Source organism: Colius striatus, chromosome 3 (assembly GCF_028858725.1).
Source record: "Colius striatus isolate bColStr4 chromosome 3, bColStr4.1.hap1, whole genome shotgun sequence".
NCBI classification, from domain to species: domain Eukaryota; kingdom Metazoa; phylum Chordata; class Aves; order Coliiformes; family Coliidae; genus Colius; species Colius striatus.
In genome coordinates, this window is record NC_084761.1 from 24,050,897 (window position 1) to 24,073,147 (window position 22,251).

The window sequence follows — 22,251 nt, forward strand, 5'->3', positions numbered from 1 at the left end:
TATTTTTGAGAATACAAAAAAGCCTTGAGATACAAATGCCTTTCTACTGCTAAGTAGTCATCACCCATGGCATGTAATTTGCAACTTGCCTTCCAGTGGTTTGAAAGACAATACTACAGTGTATGCAGATAGTGGGATTTTTCAGGATAAAGTATTGAAAATTAAATGGAATCTACTGAAAAGAAATGATAAATGGATTTTCCATCTGAAAGCTAGTGACTTGTTAGAGAAATTACATAAGCATGGTGCATTTCTCGTATTGTTTGCTCCAGAGTAATCTTTAAACACTTCACAAGTAAAGGGTATTGTAATAACATGGAAAAAATATTTTTATTTTATAGTTATAAAACCATGTCAGTGGTTGTTGGTTTTTTTCTTCTGAGACAGCCTCTAGGTTGATTACTTTTTTTAATCACATGTGTTTCTTAAATCTTAGGCCACTTTTTTCTCTTTATTTTACAGACTTTTCCAGTTTAACTAAGGGTAGAAATTAGGTCTTTGCATTTTCAGAACAGTAGTCACTGGCTTCAGAGCACGTCTTTTCTAGCAGTGATATGGTCTCATAGTCCAAATGCAGTCCTGAAGCAAGAACCTCTAACTTGTAATCATCACCTTCACTGAGCCATTGCCCTGATCTTTGGCAATTTCATGAAGTAATATTGTATGTCAAGTATATGGAGAGCAATACAATTATTAATACCCATGACAAAAACACCCTTTAAGATCTCATTAATAATATTTGCATTGTATTTAAAAGAGAAATATATTAAACATTGTGGATATTGTATATTTATTAGATTTCTTTTAAAATCTACTTTCTGGTTAATCCAAAGAGCATTATGACTCTACACTAACTTTGCCTTTTGACTAGTTGTACTTGTAATATAAATAGAAAAATTTCCCCACGAGTAGAAAATCAGGAAAAGGAGGCAATAGGCCTGTGCAGATGAACAAGGAACTACTGGAAAGACTCAAGGATAAGGAAGAAATACATGAAAGGTGGAAAAAGGTCCTGGTTGCTTTGGAAGAGTATAGGAATGTTGCCATAGCATGTAGGGGTGAAACCAGAAAGGCTAAAGTCCTTTTGGAATTAAACCTGCCAAAGGAAGTAAAGGAAAACGAGAAGGGCTTTTTCAAATACAACAGCAGTAAAAGGGAGATTAGGGAGAATGTGACCCTGCTGATGAACAAGGAGTGCCCTGGTGACAGAAGATACAGAGAAGGCAGAACTACTGAATGCTTTCTTCGCCTCAGTCTTCACTGCCAAAGCCGGCCCTTGGAAAGCCCAATCCCTGGGGTATAGTGAGATAGTCTGAAGAATGGAATACTTTGCCTTGGTGGATGAGGATTGGGATAGAGACATGTTGGACAAGCTAAACACCCATAAATCTATGGGACCTGAAGGGGTGTACCCACAAGTGCTGAGGGAGCTGGCTGATGTTATTGCTACACCACTCTCCATCATTTTCAATTGATTGTAAAGGACTGGTGAGGTACGTGAGGACTGGAGAAAAGCCAATGTCACTCCAGGCAAGAAGGAGGACCCAGGAAATTCCAGGCCAGTCAGCCCCACTGCACTACCACCATGTCTCCAGCTGATTACATCTTCAGAAAAGGCTATCAGGTTGGTCAAACATTACTTCCCCTTGGTAAAACCATGCTGACTACTCCTAATGTCCCTCTTGTCATTTACATGCCTGGAGACAGCATTCAGGATAAGTTGTTCCATCACCTTTCCAGGGATGAAGCTGAGGCTGACAGATCTGTAGTTACCCAGCTCCTTTTTGAAGACTGGAGTGACATTTGCTCTCCTCCAGTCCTCAGGCACCCCTCCTGTTCTCCATGACTTACTGAAGATGATGGAGAGTGGTTTACCAATGACTTCCGCCAGTTCCGTCAGCACCCACAGGTGTTTCCCATCAGGGCCCACGGATTTATGTACATCCAGGTTGCTCAACCAATCCTTAACCCAGTCCTCATCAACCAAAAAAAAACTTCTCCTTTAACCTGTCTTCCTCTGGAGTCTGGGGCTCCTGAGGACAGTCTCCAGCAGTATAGACAGAGGCAAAGAATGCATTCAGTAACTCTGCCTTCTCTGTATCCTCTGTCACCAGGGCACCCGCCTCATTCAACAGTGGGCTGACATTGCCTCTAGGGTTAGTTTTACCTACATGTATTATTTACCTACATTGCATGTCTTTGAAGAAGCTGTTCTTGTTGTCCTTGACCTCCCTTGGAAGGCACAACTCCAAAAAGGCTTTATCTTTCCTAGCTGCCTCCCTACATCCTCTGACAACAGCCTTCTATTCATCCCAAGTGGCCGTCCCTTCCTTCCATGACTCTCTTCTTCCACTTGAGTTTGCCCAGCAGTTTCCTGTTTAACCATGTGGGTCTCCTGGCTCCCTTTCTTGATTTCCTATCTGCTGGGATGCTCTGATCCTGAGCTTGGAAACAGTGATATCTGAATAGAGACCAACTATCTTGGGCCTGTTTATCCTCCAATACCCTGTTCCACGAGATGTCCCCTAGCAATTGCTTGAAAATGCCAAAGTTGGCCCTGCAAAAGTCCAGGGTTGTGATCCTGCTTGGTATTCTGTTCCTACCACACAAGATCCTGAGCTCCACCATCTCCTGGTTGCTGCAACCAAGGCTGTCCTCAACCTTAACTGCTTCAATCAGATCCTGCTTGTTCGTGAGTACAAGGTCCAGTACTGCTCCTCTCCTAGTTGGCACATCCACCATTTGCATCAAGTTATCATCGATATACTGAAGGAACTTCCTGGACTGTAAGTGACTAACTGTGTAGGTCTTCCAGCAGATGTCTGGGTAGTTGAAATCCCCCATGAGAATCAGAGCCTGTGATTTTGAGGCTGCTCCCATCCTGATCAGGTGGCCTGTAATAGACACCCACAAGTGTCACACATGCTAGCCTGCCCCTTAATTCTAACCCGTAAACTCTCAGCTTGCCCCTCATCCTCACCTGGACAGAATTCAGTACTTTGCAATTGCTCTTTCACATAAAGAGCAACTTCATCACCTCACCTGGCTGGCCTGTCTCCTAAAAAGAGCATAGCCATCCATGACCACATTCCAGTCATGTGAGCTGTCCCACCATGTCTCTGCAATAACCACCAGATCACAGACCCTTGCCCATACACAGATTTCCAACTCCTCCTGTTTATTCCCCATGCTGTGTGCATTGGTGTACAGACAATTCAAGAAAGAAGCCAATCAGGTAGGATTTACCCCTGACACTGTCTTGCTAACCTTAGGCTCAACTCCAGTGGGCCTGGCTTTATTCTCTTCCCCCTAGATTCAAAACTAGTTCGAAGCCTTTTCTAATGTACCTAATCTTTGAAATAGCAGGACTAGATAAAGTATTTCTTTATTAATTGAAAACTGTTTTTATTACATCCAACTCTCTGACCAGTAACACTTCTCTGTCTTATGGAGAGATGCCCATACTAATCAATCTATCTTTTAGAGAAAAATTGTGGTGGAAGCTGTAATAAAGACAAGACAAGATATAATTCAGTTCATTTGAGAAAGATAAAAACATTGCTGATTACGCAAAAGGAAGAAGGACTGTGTGTAGACTTGAATTTGAAGAAAAATATGAATGAGAAAGAGCATTCGTGCACAGAGGCCAGTAGTAAGAAAGGCAAAAATGCTGAAGCTATCACCAGGGAAGGTAGGTTACCTCTATTTTAAGCCTGTCTTTGTGGCAAGAAAACATGTTTAAACATGCTCCAGATAGAGATAACTAAAAAAAAGCAAGCTGAACTGAGATGGAACTGTTGCTGGAAGTTCTTAAACAGGTTTTTTTCATCTTTTTTCACTGTAGTATTCCAAGGGAAAGAGCATAATCAGAATTATCAGCTTGTGCATACATAGCTATGTAATTTATATAGGTAGGAATTCAGTAAGGTCCAATTTTTTAAGTAATTAGCTTGAAAATAACCAATTTATCAGAAACAGAACAGATATTCAAAGAAAGGATTCGACACCAGGTATTGAGTGGCACTTCAGTGCCTAAGTCACAAGTTTCAGTAGGAGAGTAAAAGCTTGTTGTGTACAAACCATTTTCTTTTTCTCAAGTTTGGTTAATTGACACTGAAGTGACTTGTTTTCATATAATCTAAAGACACCCATTAGTGGGAAATCGGAGAACTAAAATTTGAATGCATGCAGCATGTCTATAGAGGGGCCACAACAGGCTGGAGAAATGGGCCAACACAAACCTCATACAGTTCAGCAATGGAAAGTTCAAAGTCCTGCACACACGAGCAACCCCAGCCACCAGGACATGCTTGGGATCAATCAGCTGAAAGCAGCTTTGCAGGAAAGGCCCTCTACTCAGCCCTGGTGAGGCCATACCTGGAGTGTGAGGTCCATTTCTGGGCTCTCCAGTGCAAGACAGACGTGGAGCTATGAGAGAAGAATCCAGTGAAGGGCCACTAAGATGAAATGAAGTATCTCTTCTATAAGGAAAGTCTGAGAGAGCTCGGACTGTTCAGCCTGGAGAAGGGGAAGATTTGGGGGAGGTCTCATCAATGTGTAGAAATACCTGAATGTAAGGTGCAGAGAGGATGGAGTCAGGCTTTTTCCTTGGTGCCCAATGCCAGAACCAGAGGTGGTGATACAGACCAGTCACTGTCTGACTCTGCCTCTGATTGTGCCTCTGCTTTGCATGCAGTTTAGTAGCCCACCCATTTCCCTCCTGCCTAATTTCTTGTCTGAATTGACTGTTCATTTACGTATTCAGTTATGCCACCTCAGATGTTGTAAACATCCACATTTACATTGTTTGTAGTAGTATGCTGTGGTAATGCAACACCACATTGCTATGGTTTGTTTTGTGAGGTATGGGCAGGGAGACAGAAATCTCAGCCAGAAGCACACTCAGGAATGTCTTAAGATGTGTTGCTAAAAGAATGGCAAAGACATCATGGTCAGTTCATGCTGCAGTGACAGCTCAAGAGCAAAAACTTGAAAAGTAGCACCAAGAAAACCAAAGCTGTTAATATTCCTGCCAGAACCACTTGGTACTACAGCTGCTGACTTGCAGCGATGAAGCCTTCAGCTGTGAGATGTCTAGCACATCTCTGTGAGCATCCAAGTGCTTATGAGGACAAGTGGTATGTAACACTCTTCTGTCCACGTTGGACAGTGATAATTTAAAAACAGTGCCAGTTACTCAGAAAAAATGGTAGAAGGCAAACTATGCACAGTTGTGAGTTGAACTCAGATCCAAGGATTTCAGTAATTTTTGTCTGGCTTTTACCCCATATCTCATAGCATATTGTAGGAAAAATCCTTCATAATAGGATTCAAAACAAGACTATACCACGGTTCCACCCAGTTGAGAAGCTTAATATGGGAGAAAATTTGTATGTGTAGACTATTCCGAAGGCAACGGGATTTCAGATAGACTGCCTTTTCTGTGGATTGATAATTTTATGCAGAGTAAGCCCTCATGTCAACAAGTTGTCTGTCCTACTAGAAGTCTAGTTTATGGGTCTGGGGCCTTGCACAGCTTGTTAGTTTAAAAGACATTCATTCCTTCAGAATGTGTCATGAGACTAAAAGGGAGGAAAAAAAAAAGAGAAAGTAGTAAATAAAGATATTCCTGGATCAAGAGCTGTAAATACTGATGTTTTGAAAAGGAACATTCAGGGGACTTTATTTTTTCACCTTTCAGTTTCTGACTTGAGCAAATCATAAAGTTTTGAACAGACAACTGTCAGTGATGGAGTTAATCTGGTATATTGAACTGTCAGCCATTAGGTGAGCTAACAATCACCATGCAATTGAGAAGTAAATTACCTAAATCAAAGAGGGCACTTGTAAAATTTATTCATTTTATTTCCCATTTGTGAAGGCTAGAAGTCAGCTAATGGGGTTCGGGCGGGGAACCGTAAGTCCCTAACCCACAGTAATGGACTCACCCCATCTCAGGAGTGAGGGATGCAGAGTATCAGTAAAAAATAGAGGGACTAACTCAGTCTAAGATGGGGTTAGAAAATTCAATAAATAAAAGCAGTGAGGCTGCAAACACATTATCGGCATCCTTTCAAGATTTTAACCCCAAGTTGTCTTAAGAAACTACTTCGACCTATGGGATTTCCACCATTGTGTGCTACATTTAAAATGATTCAGAGATCAGTCAGATCTTAAACCAAACCTGTTCAAACAGCGACAGGTTTGACAAGGGGATTTGTGTTAAACTTCGCCGCAGCACTGCTGTAAAAGGGACTCGCTAAGTTTGGGGGTTTTGAGGAAAAAAGAAAAAAAAATACACTATTAATATAGTGGTTTAAAACAAGCCACGACAGAGGAGTTTTCGGCTTGCCAGAGATCGCACAGAGTTGCCTTGGGCGGCAGCCCCAGCCCTCGGTCACCCGTGACGGAGGCAAAGCAGGTGCCAGGAGCTGGGCGCAGGAGAAGCCCGAGGGTTCGGTGTCTGCGTTCCGGCCCCCGGCCCCGGCCGAGCCTCCTGAGAAACAGGCGGCTGCGGCGGCGGCAAGGAGCGAGCGAGCGGCAGCGCCGCTGCTGGGCCGATGGCGTCGCGGCGGAGCCCCCGCCCGCCCCTCGCCGGTGAGTGCGGGAGCTGCGGCGCGCGCCCCTCCTCCGTGAGGGCGAGGCGAGGCGCGCGGCGCTCGCACCCCCGGGCGGGCAGCCCCGCCGGCCGCACCTCCCCGCGGGCGGGCGGGCCGGCCGCGGCTGGGGCGGTGCCGCGCCCGCTGGGTGCAGCCGCCTTCTCCCCGGAGAAGCGTCCACCGCTTCCTGCGCCCGTCGGCGGTGGACGAGAGCGGGAGCTGCGGCGGCCGGGCGGCGGGCGCTCACCCTCAGGCGGGCCCCGGGGCGGCAGCATGTCGGCGGAGCGCGCCTGGAGGTAACTATCGGGGCGGACGGCTCCTTATCGCGGTGCACCCGGGCTTGCAAGGCGAAGTCTCCCAACTCCACGGGCGGGCGGTGCGCGTTTGCCTGCTCCGGCTGCCCCGCGGTCTGCTCCGCTTCGTGGCTTCCCCCTGCAAAGTTGTGCGCCGCCGCCGAGGCGGAGTCCGGGCCGCTCCGCAGGCTCTTGCGCCGCCACCGGGCACCGCCCGGCCGGGAGCGCGGCCGGCGGGGGAGGCTGCCCGGTGCTGGCGCGGGCGGCAGCAGCGCTGCCAGGGCCCTGTCCCCCAGCACACAGGCGCGTCCTACTGCGTGGGGGAGCGTAGACGGTTTTGTTTTGTAGTGTTTCTTCGGGTTTTGTTTTGTTTTTCTTCTTTGCTAGCTCACTTAGCATCAGTCATGCTGTGGTACCCACACCAACCTTCTGTTGGTTGGGCTTTTTCCCTTCTCGTCTCCCGGACTTTTTCTGTGCGACGTTGTTGCCCTCTAGTGTTTGTGGACGTGATTTGGTTGCTGGCTCGGGGAACAAAATTAGTCACGGTAGTGTAGTAATTATTAATAACTTCAGGTGTTCATAGTTGCTTGGATTCCCAAGATCCCACGCAGAAATTAATGTGTATTACTTCTGGCTTTGACTGTCACGTGCAAACACTGGGAAATGGCAGAAAACTGTTATATTATTTAGTTCACTACTTGATGTGCTAGGTCATTGCTTCACGTTTTGATGTGGTGGGGATTTTTTTCTTTTTAATGGAATGGAAAGCAGAAGCACTGTCAGCAGCACCACCCAGGTCTCTCAGAAGGCATGGTGATGGACTCGGGCTTATTGACTCTTTACACTTTGCAGCTGTGGGAGAAAAGAGAATGGCAAGTAACAGGACAGGGACAAGGGAACGTAGCAAACGTTTATCTTAAAGACCTTGGGCAAATCATTTAGTGTTTAGTGAGGTTTCTGCAAGTGCTGAAAAAGAAGATTTGTATCAGGAAAACTGTATGAGATGTAACATGTGTTTAAGGTCCTTTGGTGGAAAGCATTCTATGAAGGGAGGGTAGTAATTTGAAGACCAAACCAAACTTGTGTATTGTGTTATCCAAGCCTTCTTTTAAAGTATTTGAAAATGTCACATATTTAATCTTTATAAATGTCCTTTAATGACAAATTCTGATCCACGAATTCCTGTCCTGTAAGGTTCTCTAGTACCTTGTGAGACAATACATGGAGCTAAAGATAACATCGGTGCAATAGAAACTGAAAGCTGCTTGCCCCAAGAACTTAGAAAAGCATATCTATCTACGAGACTTTTTGTTCTGCCTAAGCCATTCCCCTTTTTTTGGTTGGGTTGTTTTGGGTTTTTTTTTAAGATATACATGAGAGAATGTAATTACTTCAATATTCACACATTACAGGGTTTGTTATGTGATACCAAAGGTTCTCAGTGCCTTCCTTTGAGGTTTCCTGTCTCTCATCACCGTCTTTTCAAACTGGAAATGTTTCCTTGATAGGCAGTCATAAGATCTCGTTCTCAGCGTGGATTTGCTTGTCTGAGTTACCGCTGTATGAATACTTCAGTCAGTAGAATAATGGATACTCACGGTACTCAGTATTTGAAGATGAGTTTCACGTTTTCAGAATTGATTGAAAAATCTGAGCACTACTATCCAGCTCAGGTTCGGTTGTTTTCAAATGCAGTTTGCTGCTTCCTACCATGTCATTTGTATGGCCAAAGATTTCCATTTTATTAACACTAATGTAATGACTTCAGAATACTTCATTTAAGCTCGTATTTTATAGTGGCTGGCCAAAGCAGGCTTTTATTTTCAAAGCAGTTAAATAGCCTTCTCATCAATGGAGATTTAAATGCCCATATAAACATGCTGAACAATTCTGGGTTTTTTGCATTCTTCATTTTAAAGTCATCCTTCATTTAATGTATCAGGAGTGTGTTGTTAGCCCTGTGGTAGCAGCCAGTTTGGTAAAGAACAAAACCAGAATATAATGGTGAGGGTTATTAGAAGAGGAGAGAGATATTTAAAAATATGTCCAGGCATATGTAACCAGACAAACATAATGCTGATGACTAATCAGTCCAAGAACTAGCTCCATTTTTTGGCAGCTCTTAATGAAAAGGATTTTTATTACCCTTTAACAATATTATTTTATGTCAGTAAGTAGGATACAACTTTATTATTTCTAATCAACGGTCACAGTAAACAGTTGCCCTTGCACAAGCCTGACTGAACTAGATTTTTTTTTTTTTAAAGTGGGCTTTGAGAAATGTGATTTGAGAGCAACTTCTCGTTTACATGTGGATATTTTAGTTCAGCACATTGTTTTAATCTTGAGAGTTTATAGTATAACTGAACTCAAGATAAATGTTTCTTGTAGTTTTAAGAATCTTATTGATATTTTTGATACAACTTAATTAGATTTAAAAAGAAAATTTATGTATCTATTAAAAAATATATGTGAAATTTTATGAATTTTATGTGTCTGTATGTGGGTATTTGAGCATCTATTCATTACTGTAGAATGATGTGAATCTGAAATCAGTATCATTTGAGAGTTTGTGGGGTTTTTTAGTTCCAGAAAATATAAATAAATACCGACTATGAAATAGAATAGTTTCTTTTCAACTACTGAGTCAAAAAAATAGTATGTTTGTCCAGTATGTAAAAGCCAGACATACAAAGCCATGGAAAGGAGCTGTGTGGACCATCAAAGTCTTAGTGCAAAAAACATGCCAACAAGAGCACAATGTTTGTGACACTCGCCAAGCAGAGGCTGTCAGTGGCTGCCAGTAACCATGAGCCCAAGGAATGAGTTCCAGGCTGACCACAAAGGCTTCTTGGGAAGCTGTCTTGCTAATCACTACCTAATTTTTACTTCTAGAAAACATAAAAATCAAGACTTATGATTTCATGTTCTTCATGTTCACTTACTGTATGTCATTAATAGGCTAGATCCCCAGCCAGTGGTGTCTCATGTTTTTATTTCCTTTAGCCTTATTGTCCTGAAATGATTTACAGAAAGCCAAGAATTTGATTATTTATGCTTAGCGATGAAACAACAAACTAAGGAAAGCTGCAAGTGGTGTGAACTCACCAGATTCCTTATGTTGCAGTTCAGCTCTTTTGAGTTTATCACAGTATTTGTCCTCTCAGCAGTACTACCTTGTCAGTGAATTAAAAAAAAACCAAATAAAACAGACTAAAAAAACCCAACCAAGCTCGCAGTTTAAGGTCTCTATTCTAATGCATATATTTCTTGCTAGCTGCCTGAAGATACCTATAATTGTGACTATTCAGCAGTACTAGTAACTTTAGAATTCTAAATCTTCCTTTTAATCATACTTATACCCACAAGATTTTCATGTAAACTAGTCTTGGGCTGCAGAAATCAGTTCTCATCAGTAGATGACAATGATATTGAGCCTTACTGCATTCAGAATAAAATGAAAAATGTATTTTCTTGGCTCAGTGTTGTCTTTGTAAGATCTTCTCCTCTGTAGTGAGTCCACAAGTTAAAACCAAAAATCTAAATATTCAGAGATGCTAGTTTTCACTTGGAGATATAAAAATGCCTCCTTGGAACAACAGAGATAAAAGCTTCTGTTCTGAATTTCCAGATAGTGGCAGGAAGATGTAAAATCCTGTAGGATATCAGATGCAGATTCTTCCAAAATGATAAGGGTCTAGATAAAGAACAATGTAGCAGCTTTTATTGCTTCAGAAAGTGGGAAAATACCATACAAATTATTTTATAGGTAAAACTTACTGCAATGTCACTTTTGTGGAACATTGGATTCATATAATGTCTGACACCTATTTTCAAATACTTAGAGGTAGAGATGGGACTATATCTTCTTTTCATTGAACTCCACACGAGTCCATAGAAATCAATAAGCTAAAACTGCCTGTGTGAGCTACCAGTCTTTTTCATGGTTTTTCACTGAAACAATACTAACAAGCTTCAACTCTTGTGAAGAGTTTCTAGACTCTTTGATTTATGTTTTTTGGTTTTGGGATTTGGGTGGTTTTTTTTGTTCTTTAAGGCTTCTTATATCTGAGGGGTTTTTTTTAGTATTCCAGTTAAAGCTATTATGATTTCTTCATTGTTTTGTAAAATATTTTATTAACTCATCATGAAAGTAAGACTCCATAAATACTGTCATGTTCCATAATGTTTCTTCTAACACCTTACCCACTGTTGATACCTTCTGAGTTATGTCCTTTGTCTGATTTAACTGTTGGAAGTGATAGCAGACATCCATTTTCCCCAAAGCCATCTCTAAAGTTGTAATAAAGATCACTATAATGGTCTCAATAGGTCCCACAGGGTAGATCCCCCAGGGTGATACACCCTGAAGATCTCTCTACAGCTGTCAAGTTTAATGCATAATAACTTTTTTTGGCATGGTTCTGGAAGATACCGGTGGAATCTCTAGCAAGTACTGTTGCTCAGAATAAAATGCTACTGTTCCTCTAGAAAAGCCACCGTACCTCATCAAGGCTTTGAAATTTTTGATATTATTGAATGTATGTCCTCTCTGTGTTTTTTATATTTCTTTCCTTGTTCTTTTGAACTCTTGCCGTGAAAAACAGTCCTTAAGTAAGTAAAAAATACCTAAGCATCAAGCTGATTCAAGAGAGCATGCATTTGAACCGTGTGTTTTAATCTGTCCTACTCTCTTTCCTTCTGGCCTTAAGTGGTGAGGATGCCAGGTCAGACTGTGTCCTCCTGGGTCTTGGAGAATTCCTCAGAGCCAGACCTTGTATTTATCTTGGCATTTCCATCCACTCCTCCTTACAACTGCACTCTGTACCCCTAGAAGATGCCTATAGCTTGAAGTAAAGGTTTTCTTGGAGAAAATACAGGTTTTGGGACTAGATCTAGGTTTTCTGCTCCATAGAATGTCATGAGAAACTTCATCCTTGCTGCAAATGTTTCAAGTGCTCCTCCTGCTCACTTTAGTAGCCCTTACGTTGTAACTCTTCTGTAATATCTCATTCAAATAACAATCTTATCAGCCCTTTCTTGCTGTGACCTGAGGTCACTGTAAAGTTTTTCTGCTCCAGGCAGGCTTCTCAGGTTCAGGTGACTGTCAGAAGCACAGGCTGGTAAAGAAAGAAGCTTCTAAATCATGTTTGTGGGAACTTCCTCTCAACAGGACTTCAAGTGGTTACTGTCACGAGTAGGGATGTTTCAGGGCTGTGCTAAAGCAGCTTAGGACTGGAAGAAACAGACAAGCATTGTGCTGGTGGTTGTGTAGTGGTTGACTTTGTGTCATTCAAAGAAGTAATTCATTGTACTTTGTCAGCAAGAGTTCAGCATTGTGAGTTTGCATCTCTTGTGTAAATCAGGCCTGAGCTCTATTTAAGTTAACCCAGCCAGGTCTTTAGTTATTGAAGAAGATAAGAAATATGTACAGCTTTTCTATAGAAGGCAGTAAGTATTAATTTTAGCCACTAAGATTTTGAGTTTGTTGGCATTCAGACAGCTGAATTGGAAATACAAAATGAAGAGAATCTTTTGTATGAAATGAAAAATCAACTTTCTGGAGACATCTATCTGGTTTTACTCATTGAGGATGAAGCTGCTTTGTCATCTGACGTCTTAACATAATATATCTTTTTGGCTATCTAAATATATATTCTTGAAGCTAGTGTGGACAAGAGTCAGACATCTCAATCCTTAAGAAATTTCTTTGACTTCTCATAAAGATATTTTCTGATTGTCGCTCAGGCTTTATGTACTCTTTGACTTCTTTCCAGATAATTGCCTCTAGAAACTGAGAAATTGGGATTTATGTTATTTTTGTCTAACACTGATTAATGAGCCTATATACCTGGGTGATAGGCAGGTCTCTTGTCTAAAAGCTATGTACAAGTCTTTGTGCAGGTGCTGGTAAGATTCAAGGCTCGCTATAAGTCCACCCACATCAGAAAGTGTTAATAGACTGGGATCTGTGAATAGAAGGGGACAGGAGTAGAATATATACAGAAAGCAGGCTTATCTGCTGAGATGTAGGTTTAAAGGGAATCTTAATTATGAATGAGAAAGTTTAGATATGCTTGCTCTTGGTGCATAATTTTGCCATCTTGATAAACAGGATGGCATATAGTATCTCTCTTTTGCCTTATCTCATTTTCCTACTCATTTCTTTTTACTTTGTGCTCATCATGTACCTGGCACAGAGACGATCAATCTTGGGGTTTCATTAAAGTTGTGGAAGTGACATAGCTGGTGTTAAGTACATCATATTTTTTAACTATTTTGAAAACCTGGAGTGAAAGGCAGCCTGCTTTGCAAAGTAAGATGAGGAGTTCTTGTCAAGTGGTTATGTGACTCAAGTACATGACATGTAGGGTTTTTTTATCTGTTGTTTGGTTAGTGGTGTTTGGATTTTTTTCCCTTTTATTAATATGTAATTAATCTTTTATATACCTCAATTTCTTTTGCATCAGAAGATGAACATTTTTCTTCTATTATTGTCTGCTGTTAACCTTCCTTTATAATTTAGGGTATTTAATTATTTTATGCTTATCACATCTTTGAATTGCTTTTCAATAAACTTTTGACAGCAGTTGTACTACTGGCTTAAAAAAAAAAAAACTACTTTCCTTAGGTATCATTTAGAGCATAATTATATCCTTAGGTGATCTGCCTCTTAAGTTAGCTTTTGATTTATTATTCTGTTTTTTCAAATTTAAGAGCTGGATTATGTTATGCTTTTTTTTTTTTTAATATGAAGAAATGCAAAGTGCTTCCAACAATTTACAAAACAGTACACAGTCCAGTAAAATTATATTTGTTTGCATTTAATGTTGCAGGAAAAAATGTAGTTTTGTTTTATAAATACTCCTATAATACATGTAATATAGAGTATTTCAGTATGTATGTATGCAACAGTTAAGAGGTGCGTGTTACCAAGTTTTGTTAAGAACTTCTTGGTTCTTCAGAAATTCATTTAAGACAGAATTCATTTAATCATGTAACGTTCCCCTAGCTTCTTGGGGATGGAAGGAGAAGGGTTATAAATTTTCTTCAGTGTTTTAAGTTATCAGCAAGTGTCTGCTTGGTGTTAACTTTATCTTTTTCAGAAAACCAGTAAAACCAGGAAAAAATTCTTTGCTGCCATATCTAATAATTCAAAATCTCAAAAAGAAACTGTCAAAATTTCTTTGTGACAGCAATTTCTTTGCTCTCCATTAGTTTTAGTGTGAATTAGTTTTAGTGTGGTGATACTTCACAAGTGTCATTCCTCAATTAAATCTCTGAATTTTCTTTTCTTCTAGACTATAACTTCTCTAAAGCTTTGTGGAAGATAGATGCATGTGCTGCAATGGTGACATAAATATTTCAGAGGACTGGAACAAGTTGTTGAGAATCTGTGTTTGTTTTTAATGCTGCTGTCAAGAACAATCTAAGGCAAGTAAACAACATGAGTTTTATCATGAAACTTCACAGACATTTTCAAAGAACGGTTATTTTGCTGGCCACTTTTTGTATGGTGAGCATAGTTATTTCTGCGTACTACTTATATAATGGCTACAAACAGGAAAATGAACTTTCTGAAATCTCTTCAGAAGTGGAATGTGGTGATCCTCAACTGTTGCCATACAAGCTGATGGAGATGAAGACTGTGAAGCCTGTTGATCCCATGAGGACAGATCTTATAGTGCTGGTGTTTGTGGAAAGTCAGTACTCAACATTAGGCCAAGATATAATAACCATTCTAGAATCTAGCAGATTTCAGTTTCACATTGAGATTGCACCTGGGAAAGGTGATCTCCCAGTGCTTATAGAGAAAAATAAAGGCAAATACGCTCTCATAGTATATGAAAATATTCTAAAGTATGTGAATATGGACTCTTGGAACAGAGGCCTTCTAGATAAGTACTGTATAGAATATGGTGTAGGTGTTATTGGATTTCACAAAGGCAATGAGAACAGCTTGCAGAGCTTTCAGTTGAAGGGCTTTCCTTTCTATGTCCACAGCAATCTGGGTATTAAGGACTGTTGCATTAACCCTCATTCCCCAGTGCTTCATCTGACTAAATCTTCTAAGCTTGAGAAAGGTCCCTTGCTTGGAAATGACTGGGCGGTTTTCCAGATTAATCATACATCTTATCAACCAGTGATATTTGCAAAAGTAAAGACGCCAGAAAACCTTTCACCACCTGCTGCTTTAAGTGCTCTCTATGCCACGGTAATTCATGACCTGGGACTCCATGATGGGATTCAACGAGTCCTTTTCAGCAATAACTTGAATTTTTGGCTGCACAAGCTGATTTTTATAGATGCCATCTCTTTCCTGTCTGGAAAGAAGCTCAGACTGTCCTTGGATAGGTACATTCTGGTTGACATAGATGACATCTTCGTTGGAAAGGAGGGAACAAGAATGAATACCAACGATGTACAGGTAAAGTATGTGCACAAACTAATGGTCATTACAGCTAAGAGATGTTATTTTTTTTTTTACCTTGAAGTGAATCGTTATTAATAGTTGGGACTCATGAAGGATGCAGATCAGTAATTACCAATGCAAACTGTTTAGACCTTTAGAAAGAAGACTCTGGTTTTAAGTAGTTACCAAATCCAGCAGTTCCTTCACCCTCCAGACTGGAGGTGAGTCTTTGCAGTTTCACTTGTACCTGTACTCACAAAGAATATGAGATAAGACGATTCACTGGTTACTATCACTTGTTTGCTGTAAAGTGACAGGCAAGTCCCTGCAAAGTTACTTTCTCTGAACAGATTGGTGGACACCTCTAAATTCGTGTTCCCCCTACTATATGTGGAAAATAATCTTCCAAAAGGAAGTTAAAGGCACTAGTTGCTAAGTAACTGATAAAGGGGGTAAGACTACTGGCATGTTCTCATACGCAACAACCCACCCAACATGCACGATTCTAAACATAATTACAGAGTGTTTAATTCTCTAGTCTGATCATAGCTTCTGTCACATACTTCAATGGCATTTGAAAACAATACAGGACTTCAAGGCTGGACCCAAAAGCTATTAACATGTCATGCGCATGTTGCTAGTCTTACAAAGAAAAGATAAATGTGGGGAGCAAAGTATATGTCAACAAAAATTTTGAAGAATAGAATGGATTATTAGCTGTTTGAAATAGGTTTCAGATGTCAGGAGTTAGCAGCATTAGATGTCAGATGTCAGTAGCATTTCACCTTTGTCTCTGTTTCATGGCTCATGCTTGCAAACAAGATCTATGTTAATGTTGGTTTTGAAAGCCTACTAAATTGACTTGACAATTTCTGTTTTAACAGTTTAAGTTATGGTCATTTTTCTCTTTTGTGCTGTTCAAGTAAGGTGATAGTCATGGGTCAACAGGGATAACATCTTAACGTTTCTTGCTGTATACCTCATTTTCATTTTGTGAAGAGCATTATTATATTATTAATTAAGTGGGTAGTTAGAGGTCACCTAGCATAACTCTACTTGATCTAGAAGCTAAAAATCTCTAAGATGTTGATTGTTGCCCTGTTTGTGCTAAAAATAAGGGAGAATGTTTTGTTAGAACTTTCATATGGGAAAGAGGAACTGAGAAAAGGAAAAGCAACAACAGCACTGTGTGCAGTTGATGGTCGTATTTGTTTCACTTTTAACTAGGTTTTTGGATTTTTTCCAGTGTTAGTATATTTGTCAGTCTGCAATAACACCACATGTACAGGTTTCTGAAACAAAAGGGTTGAACTTGTAGTTATAGTTGAATTTGCTTTAAAATTGCAGCATATACCTTTTCCAAAACATTCTCTGAACATACAATTCTAAATAAGGCCTACCTCCTAGATGTATTTCCCTGGTGCAATTTACTCATGCAGTAAAATTGCATGCAAAAGAACATGGATAAAGGTGAAAATAAGTGGGGTTTCTGCATAGAATGTGATGACAGTGTTTAAGTTAGTTGTGTGAGCATGCTTTGAGAATCTCTGAAGTGCAAACTCAGATTGCAGGAAAGAAATAGGGTCTGACCCACATCGCTTGCAAATCTCCTGTTCTGCAGAAGCATCATTTTCTGGCAACAAAATATGTGAAATAAAGTCTTAAAAAATCTCTCGCCATGTTGTGCAGTAGCAGTTTGAAGTGATATGTTTTGTATTGTTTCTCTTTGAGTGATGCCTTAGAATTATCATTTTAGGATAAGTTAGGATGATTAATTGCCGGAATTACGTACCAGTAAGGAAGACTATTGAGACAAATTTAATTAAAGCATATACAATAGGATAAACTATTTTTGGAGAATAATTTGCAGTATGTCAGAACGTTATCTTCTCAAAATAAAACAGTCAAATTAAATAGAAATAATATCAAAGTTGAAGTAACTTTTAAGTAGGATAATTTCCTTTATACAGAACCATGTTCTGAAACAGTGGAATCTGGAAAAGTATTTCTTCTGATTCTTCATCTGCTTAAAGTGTTCTATTAAACATGTTGTTAGGGCTATCAGATGCAATGCATCTTCATTGCTATTAATATCAAAGGAGGTATTCTCTGTGGCACAATGACATGTGGAAGGAATGAAATAAAATCAATTTGTGGTAGTTGAAAATTCGTTATTGTAAAGTTTATTTGCAGATAAATTATATCCCGTTAAACGAGAGTGTTTTACTGAGTTCTGCTATACTGACTGTGACAAAATGCTGCAAGTCTGAAAATAGATTGTTAAGTATAGACTTTGTGTAATTTCAGTACTCAGGATTAACACATTTCTACTAAAATTACATTTTAACTACTAGCAGTATAGAATTGAGTATCATGGTTTGTGTTTTAATTTAGTTCCACATGTTTCCTATTTAATGTTTTCTGGAATTACTCGCATCTGGTAGGACTACGAGCTTACTTACTGAGAGTAAGGTAAACATTTCTATGAGTGCTCTATTAATGCAAAGGAACCTAAAACCCTTCAGAAAACTCCCAATATCCAAAGAACCTCTAGAATTGGTTCTGCTCATTCCTATGGATAGGTCAAAATTCAGAAACTGAAGGATCAATGCAGAACTGGTAGCAAAAATAATCACTCATGATTGACTCCCTAGGTCAAGAAGGCAGCGTTTATCTTGGGTTTTCTGAGACAAGGGTTTCTCTCTCTTGAGTGCATAGAGAACCTATATTGACTTTAGAAGGATTGATTAATTAAGCCCCTAAAGTGGAGGCGCAAGTTAGGTGAGCAAGTCGAAAGCCATGTCTGTACTGTTCCTTTTTGTAAGAGTTAAAATAAAGAAGTATCATAACAAGATATCCCATAGGATTGCAGAAATGCAGGGTAGTCATTACATTGCAATTCACAGAATCACAGAATAGCTGAAGTTGGAATGTGCCTCTGGAGGTCATCTGTCCAACCACCTGCTCAAGCTGTACCATGTCCAGGTATCTTTTGACTATCTCAGAGGAGGGATGTCCTGATTGCATGCAAGATCAGGTGAAAACCTGAAATTTCATCTTTCATCTTCATTGATACTTCAGTGAAATTTGGAAACCAGCCAGAATAGTTAATATTCAGATGTTAGGCTAAAGCATTCTCTTTAAAGTTGGTAATTTGGAGTTCAGCACTTATGAAAATTGCTAACATAAGTGGTTAATTTAAATCAATATTATATGTTGACTTCAGAAGAGGTCAAGTCAAAAGCACATTACTGTCTTCTGCACCTCAGTAGATGAGGCCAAATAGTGGTACTTCAGCTTGACTATAGTGTCATAAACACAAGTGTAAAGAGCCCTTCTGTAAATCTTCTGACATAGTTTACCATCCTAAGTCCTGTAAAACTAATAAATAGTTTCTTTTATTGAACAACAGCTGAAGTTTATTCCAGTTTCGTCACAACATCTTAAACAAAACAAAAAAAGACCCGAATAACTTGAACCTGTACTTCAGTTTTATAACTACTTGATTGTTACAGATTTGCCTGTTGCTGTCTGAAATCTGGTCTGATAGAACATAGTTTTGTAGTGTAACATACTATCTGTCACTGTGCATCAACAGTAAACATCTGTCTTCATATTTATTTACTTTTTCTTCCTCTGGTTTAATTGAAATAATGGAAGAGAACATTTTCATAGTCTAATTGCCTCTCACTATGAAAATAAGCTTGATAATGTCATCTCAATGTTCATTTTTCTGTAACTTTTTTCTCTCCTAATATCTGTCAGACAGGAGGACCATTATGTTGTGACAATGTTATATTTTATTTTCCTTGTATCTTTTAGAAGACTAAGAGCCTGTGCAGTGCAAATAATTCATTTAAATGGACATACAGAGAAAATCTATCTAGATATCCACAGAGTAAGTTTATCTTAGTAGACCATGATTGTCCTGGCTGACAGTCTACTAATTTAATTTCATTTTTTGTTACAGTTGCTCTTTGTGAAATTTTTATGACTATAAAGCATTGAGATTTTTTTCCAAGGGAAAAGCAGCTCATAGTAGGAGGGAAATTAAATATTGTTTTCTTTCCTGGTGACAGTTTGTGCAGTGCTAGCAGTCTAGGCAGTAACTTGAACTACCTTTTCCTTCGTTTCTCTCATACATAGACTTTCTGCATTTCCTTGAGAATTGTCACATTTTAAAAATGAAAAATTACAATAAATTGTTCTGAAATTATTTTTTTTAAATAATTATCTGTATGATCCCCTCCTGACTTTCTTGTCCTTTGTGAGCTTTTCATGAAACATTTTTAATTGAAGTCAGGGTGAGGATCACTTTACTTTCTTCATATAAGCCTAGCCTTCTTCAACACTTGTAATTGCTCTTTCATAACTGCCAAGGAAAAAAGCTTCATATTAACCATATCTGTTAGTGTGAGATGGATGATATATCTTTTTTTTCCCATTCTATTTTGTGAGTACTTATGCAATGTGTCTGTCTATATATGTGGATTGAAATGAGCAATACAAGCTTGAATCTGTAGTTATTTGGCATTAGAGTCATAAAAGAGTTGGACAACAAGAGCTATCATTTGTGTATCATTTGTGCCAAACAGTGTTCTGGTAATGCAGAGGATTTAGCCAGAAAGAATAAACTTGTATTTTAGTTTCCTATCACTTGCAGCATCTGTCATCTTGCCCACGTTTTGAGGTTTGCAATGTAAACAACTATATTGGAGCTAGTCTTCTAACTTTCCATAATAGACAATACAGAAAAATAGCTCATCTTTAGGCAGACACTAGTTAAGTGAACTGTACCTTAGAAGTATGTATTTGTTTCTGCCAGGGTTCCCTTACAGTAAAGAAGTTTTTCCTTAACTTCAAGTGGAACTTCTTGTGTTCCAGCTTTTTTCCATTATCCCTACTCCTATCACTGGACACTACGGAAAGAAGTGTTGCCCCATCCTCTTGGCATTCACCTTTTAAATACTTGTAAGCATTAGTGAGATTCCCCCACCAGGCTCTTCTTCTCCAGGCTGAACAGCCCCAGATCCTCATAAGGAAGATGCTCCAGTCCCCTGATCATCCCGGTGGCACTGCACTGGACTCTCTCTAGAAGTTCCTTGTCCCGCTTGAGCTGGGGAGCCCAGAAGTAGAGACAGTACTCTAGGTGTGGAAAGAAATCAGAACTTCCCATGTAAACCCTAACAGATGTAGAGTGACATGTCTTTGAAGTTACTCCTGCATAGGAATGACCTAAATATTTGCCTCAGAAGAGAGGCTTAGATGTATTTTTTGTTAGACAGAACATCTAAAAGGTGCAAAACATCTAAAAGGTGCAGAACTGTCAAGACACAGGATAGTTCTTGTCACAGGGGTAAGTCTAATCCTGTAAGTTAATTGCTTCTTTATCTACAGGATCACATAGAAGATTATCAGTGAAGAAATGATAGATGTCATTGAATGTGTCAGTTGCGGAACTATCAGAGGTTCTCACATCTGTTTGGTTGCACTGAGCCGTAAATCTTTTTAATCACTTCTTTAAATGACATAAGTAATTAACTATTCGGAACTTTTGTTCTGCTGAATCACTTTACATTCCTAATCCATCAGCTGTTGCTCAGTGTGATCACTGTGTTTGTACATATATTCTTTCTTAATTCGACCTGAAGCTCCTAAGGATTTTTATATTGATTTGACTGAAATGGTAAGTATAAAGTACATTCCATCCTTCAAAAGAGTCAATGAATATTAACTGTGGTGTTTCTGTAGCTGTCTGATACCCAAAGAAGTCTGATTTAACTTCTTGAGCATTGTCGTGCCTTAGGCCCGTTGAGGTACAAAAGACCACAGTTAGACTCAAGTACCAAAGACTTGAGAATTCCTAAAAGGTGGGGGAGGGGGGGGGGACTTAATTGCTGCTTATGGTCCTGGACAAAACAGAGAAGGTTGGGGAAGAAAACAGAAAATAATTTAATCCACCAACAACTAAAACATAAAATCCCAAAACATAACCAACACAAAACAACACAGAGTGGTACAATGATGAAGAGCACAACGAGCCCTTTAAGACCACCTTCTCCCTACCCATCCCCTCTTCCTGGGCTCAGAGCCCTGATCTTGGTGTCTTTTATCTCTTCCCCCCACTGAACGGCTCAGGGGGACAGGGAATGGGGGTTTCAGTCAGTCTATTCCTGATGGTTTCTGCCCTTTGTCTCTCCTCAGGGCCGGCGGGCTCTGCACCAGTCCTCCCTGCAAGTCCATGGGGTACCTCACACACATGGCACCCCTGCACGGGCTGCTCCGATGTGCATTTATCTCAAAGGCTGCAGCTCCTCTCCATCTCTCATGTGGGTCTGCTCTGCAGTGCACAGGCTCTCCATCACGGCCTGCGCCATGGCCGCCTCCTCACAGTCTCTCGCTCATCCAGACGCACTCACTTCGAGCTGCTGGTGGCTCTCAGTCCTGCCATAGCACTGCATGGGTTGCAGATGTACAGCCTGCATTCTCACCATGGGTTCCAGAGGGGTCTCCAGTCTGTCAGTCCTTCCTTCCACCTTCTCTGACTGTCGGGTTTGCATGGTCACCTCTATTGTGTACCACTCCTACACCTCCTCCCAAGCACTTCAAATTCCCTGTGGTAATCACAGAGACACCAGATTGGTCCAGTGTCGTGGTTTGGCCCAGCTAGCACAGCAGCACCACGAATGAGGGTGCTTGGTGGCCCCATTCACCCCCACCCTCATTAGGATGGCAGAGGCCCCAGCGAAATGGGAGTAAAAAGATAAGCAAGGTTGTTGTGGATTGAGACAAGGGCAGGGAGGGCTCGCTGCCAATTACGGTTCTGGGCAAAACAGCCTCCAGTACTCGACTTAGAGAGGAAAGTAGGAAAGTTTATTCTACAAGAAACAGAACGGAATAAAAGCAAAAACGGAGTAGGATGATGAGAAAATTACAACCAGCACTT

General features: G+C 40.2%; 1 protein-coding gene across 2 annotated transcripts in view; it reads left to right on the forward strand.

The window, feature by feature from the left end:
- Positions 1-14,269: 14,269 nt before the first annotated feature.
- The window catches only part of LOC104562333 (bifunctional heparan sulfate N-deacetylase/N-sulfotransferase 3), a 60,307-nt gene continuing 52,325 nt past the window's right edge, over positions 14,270-22,251 (forward strand). For both annotated transcript variants that reach the window (XM_061992626.1, XM_061992628.1), the window contains exon 1: positions 14,270-15,320. In XM_061992626.1, coding sequence (XP_061848610.1) covers positions 14,340-15,320 — 981 coding nt within the window. In that variant the 5' untranslated portion in view covers positions 14,270-14,339. The remainder of the gene's footprint in view (positions 15,321-22,251) is intronic.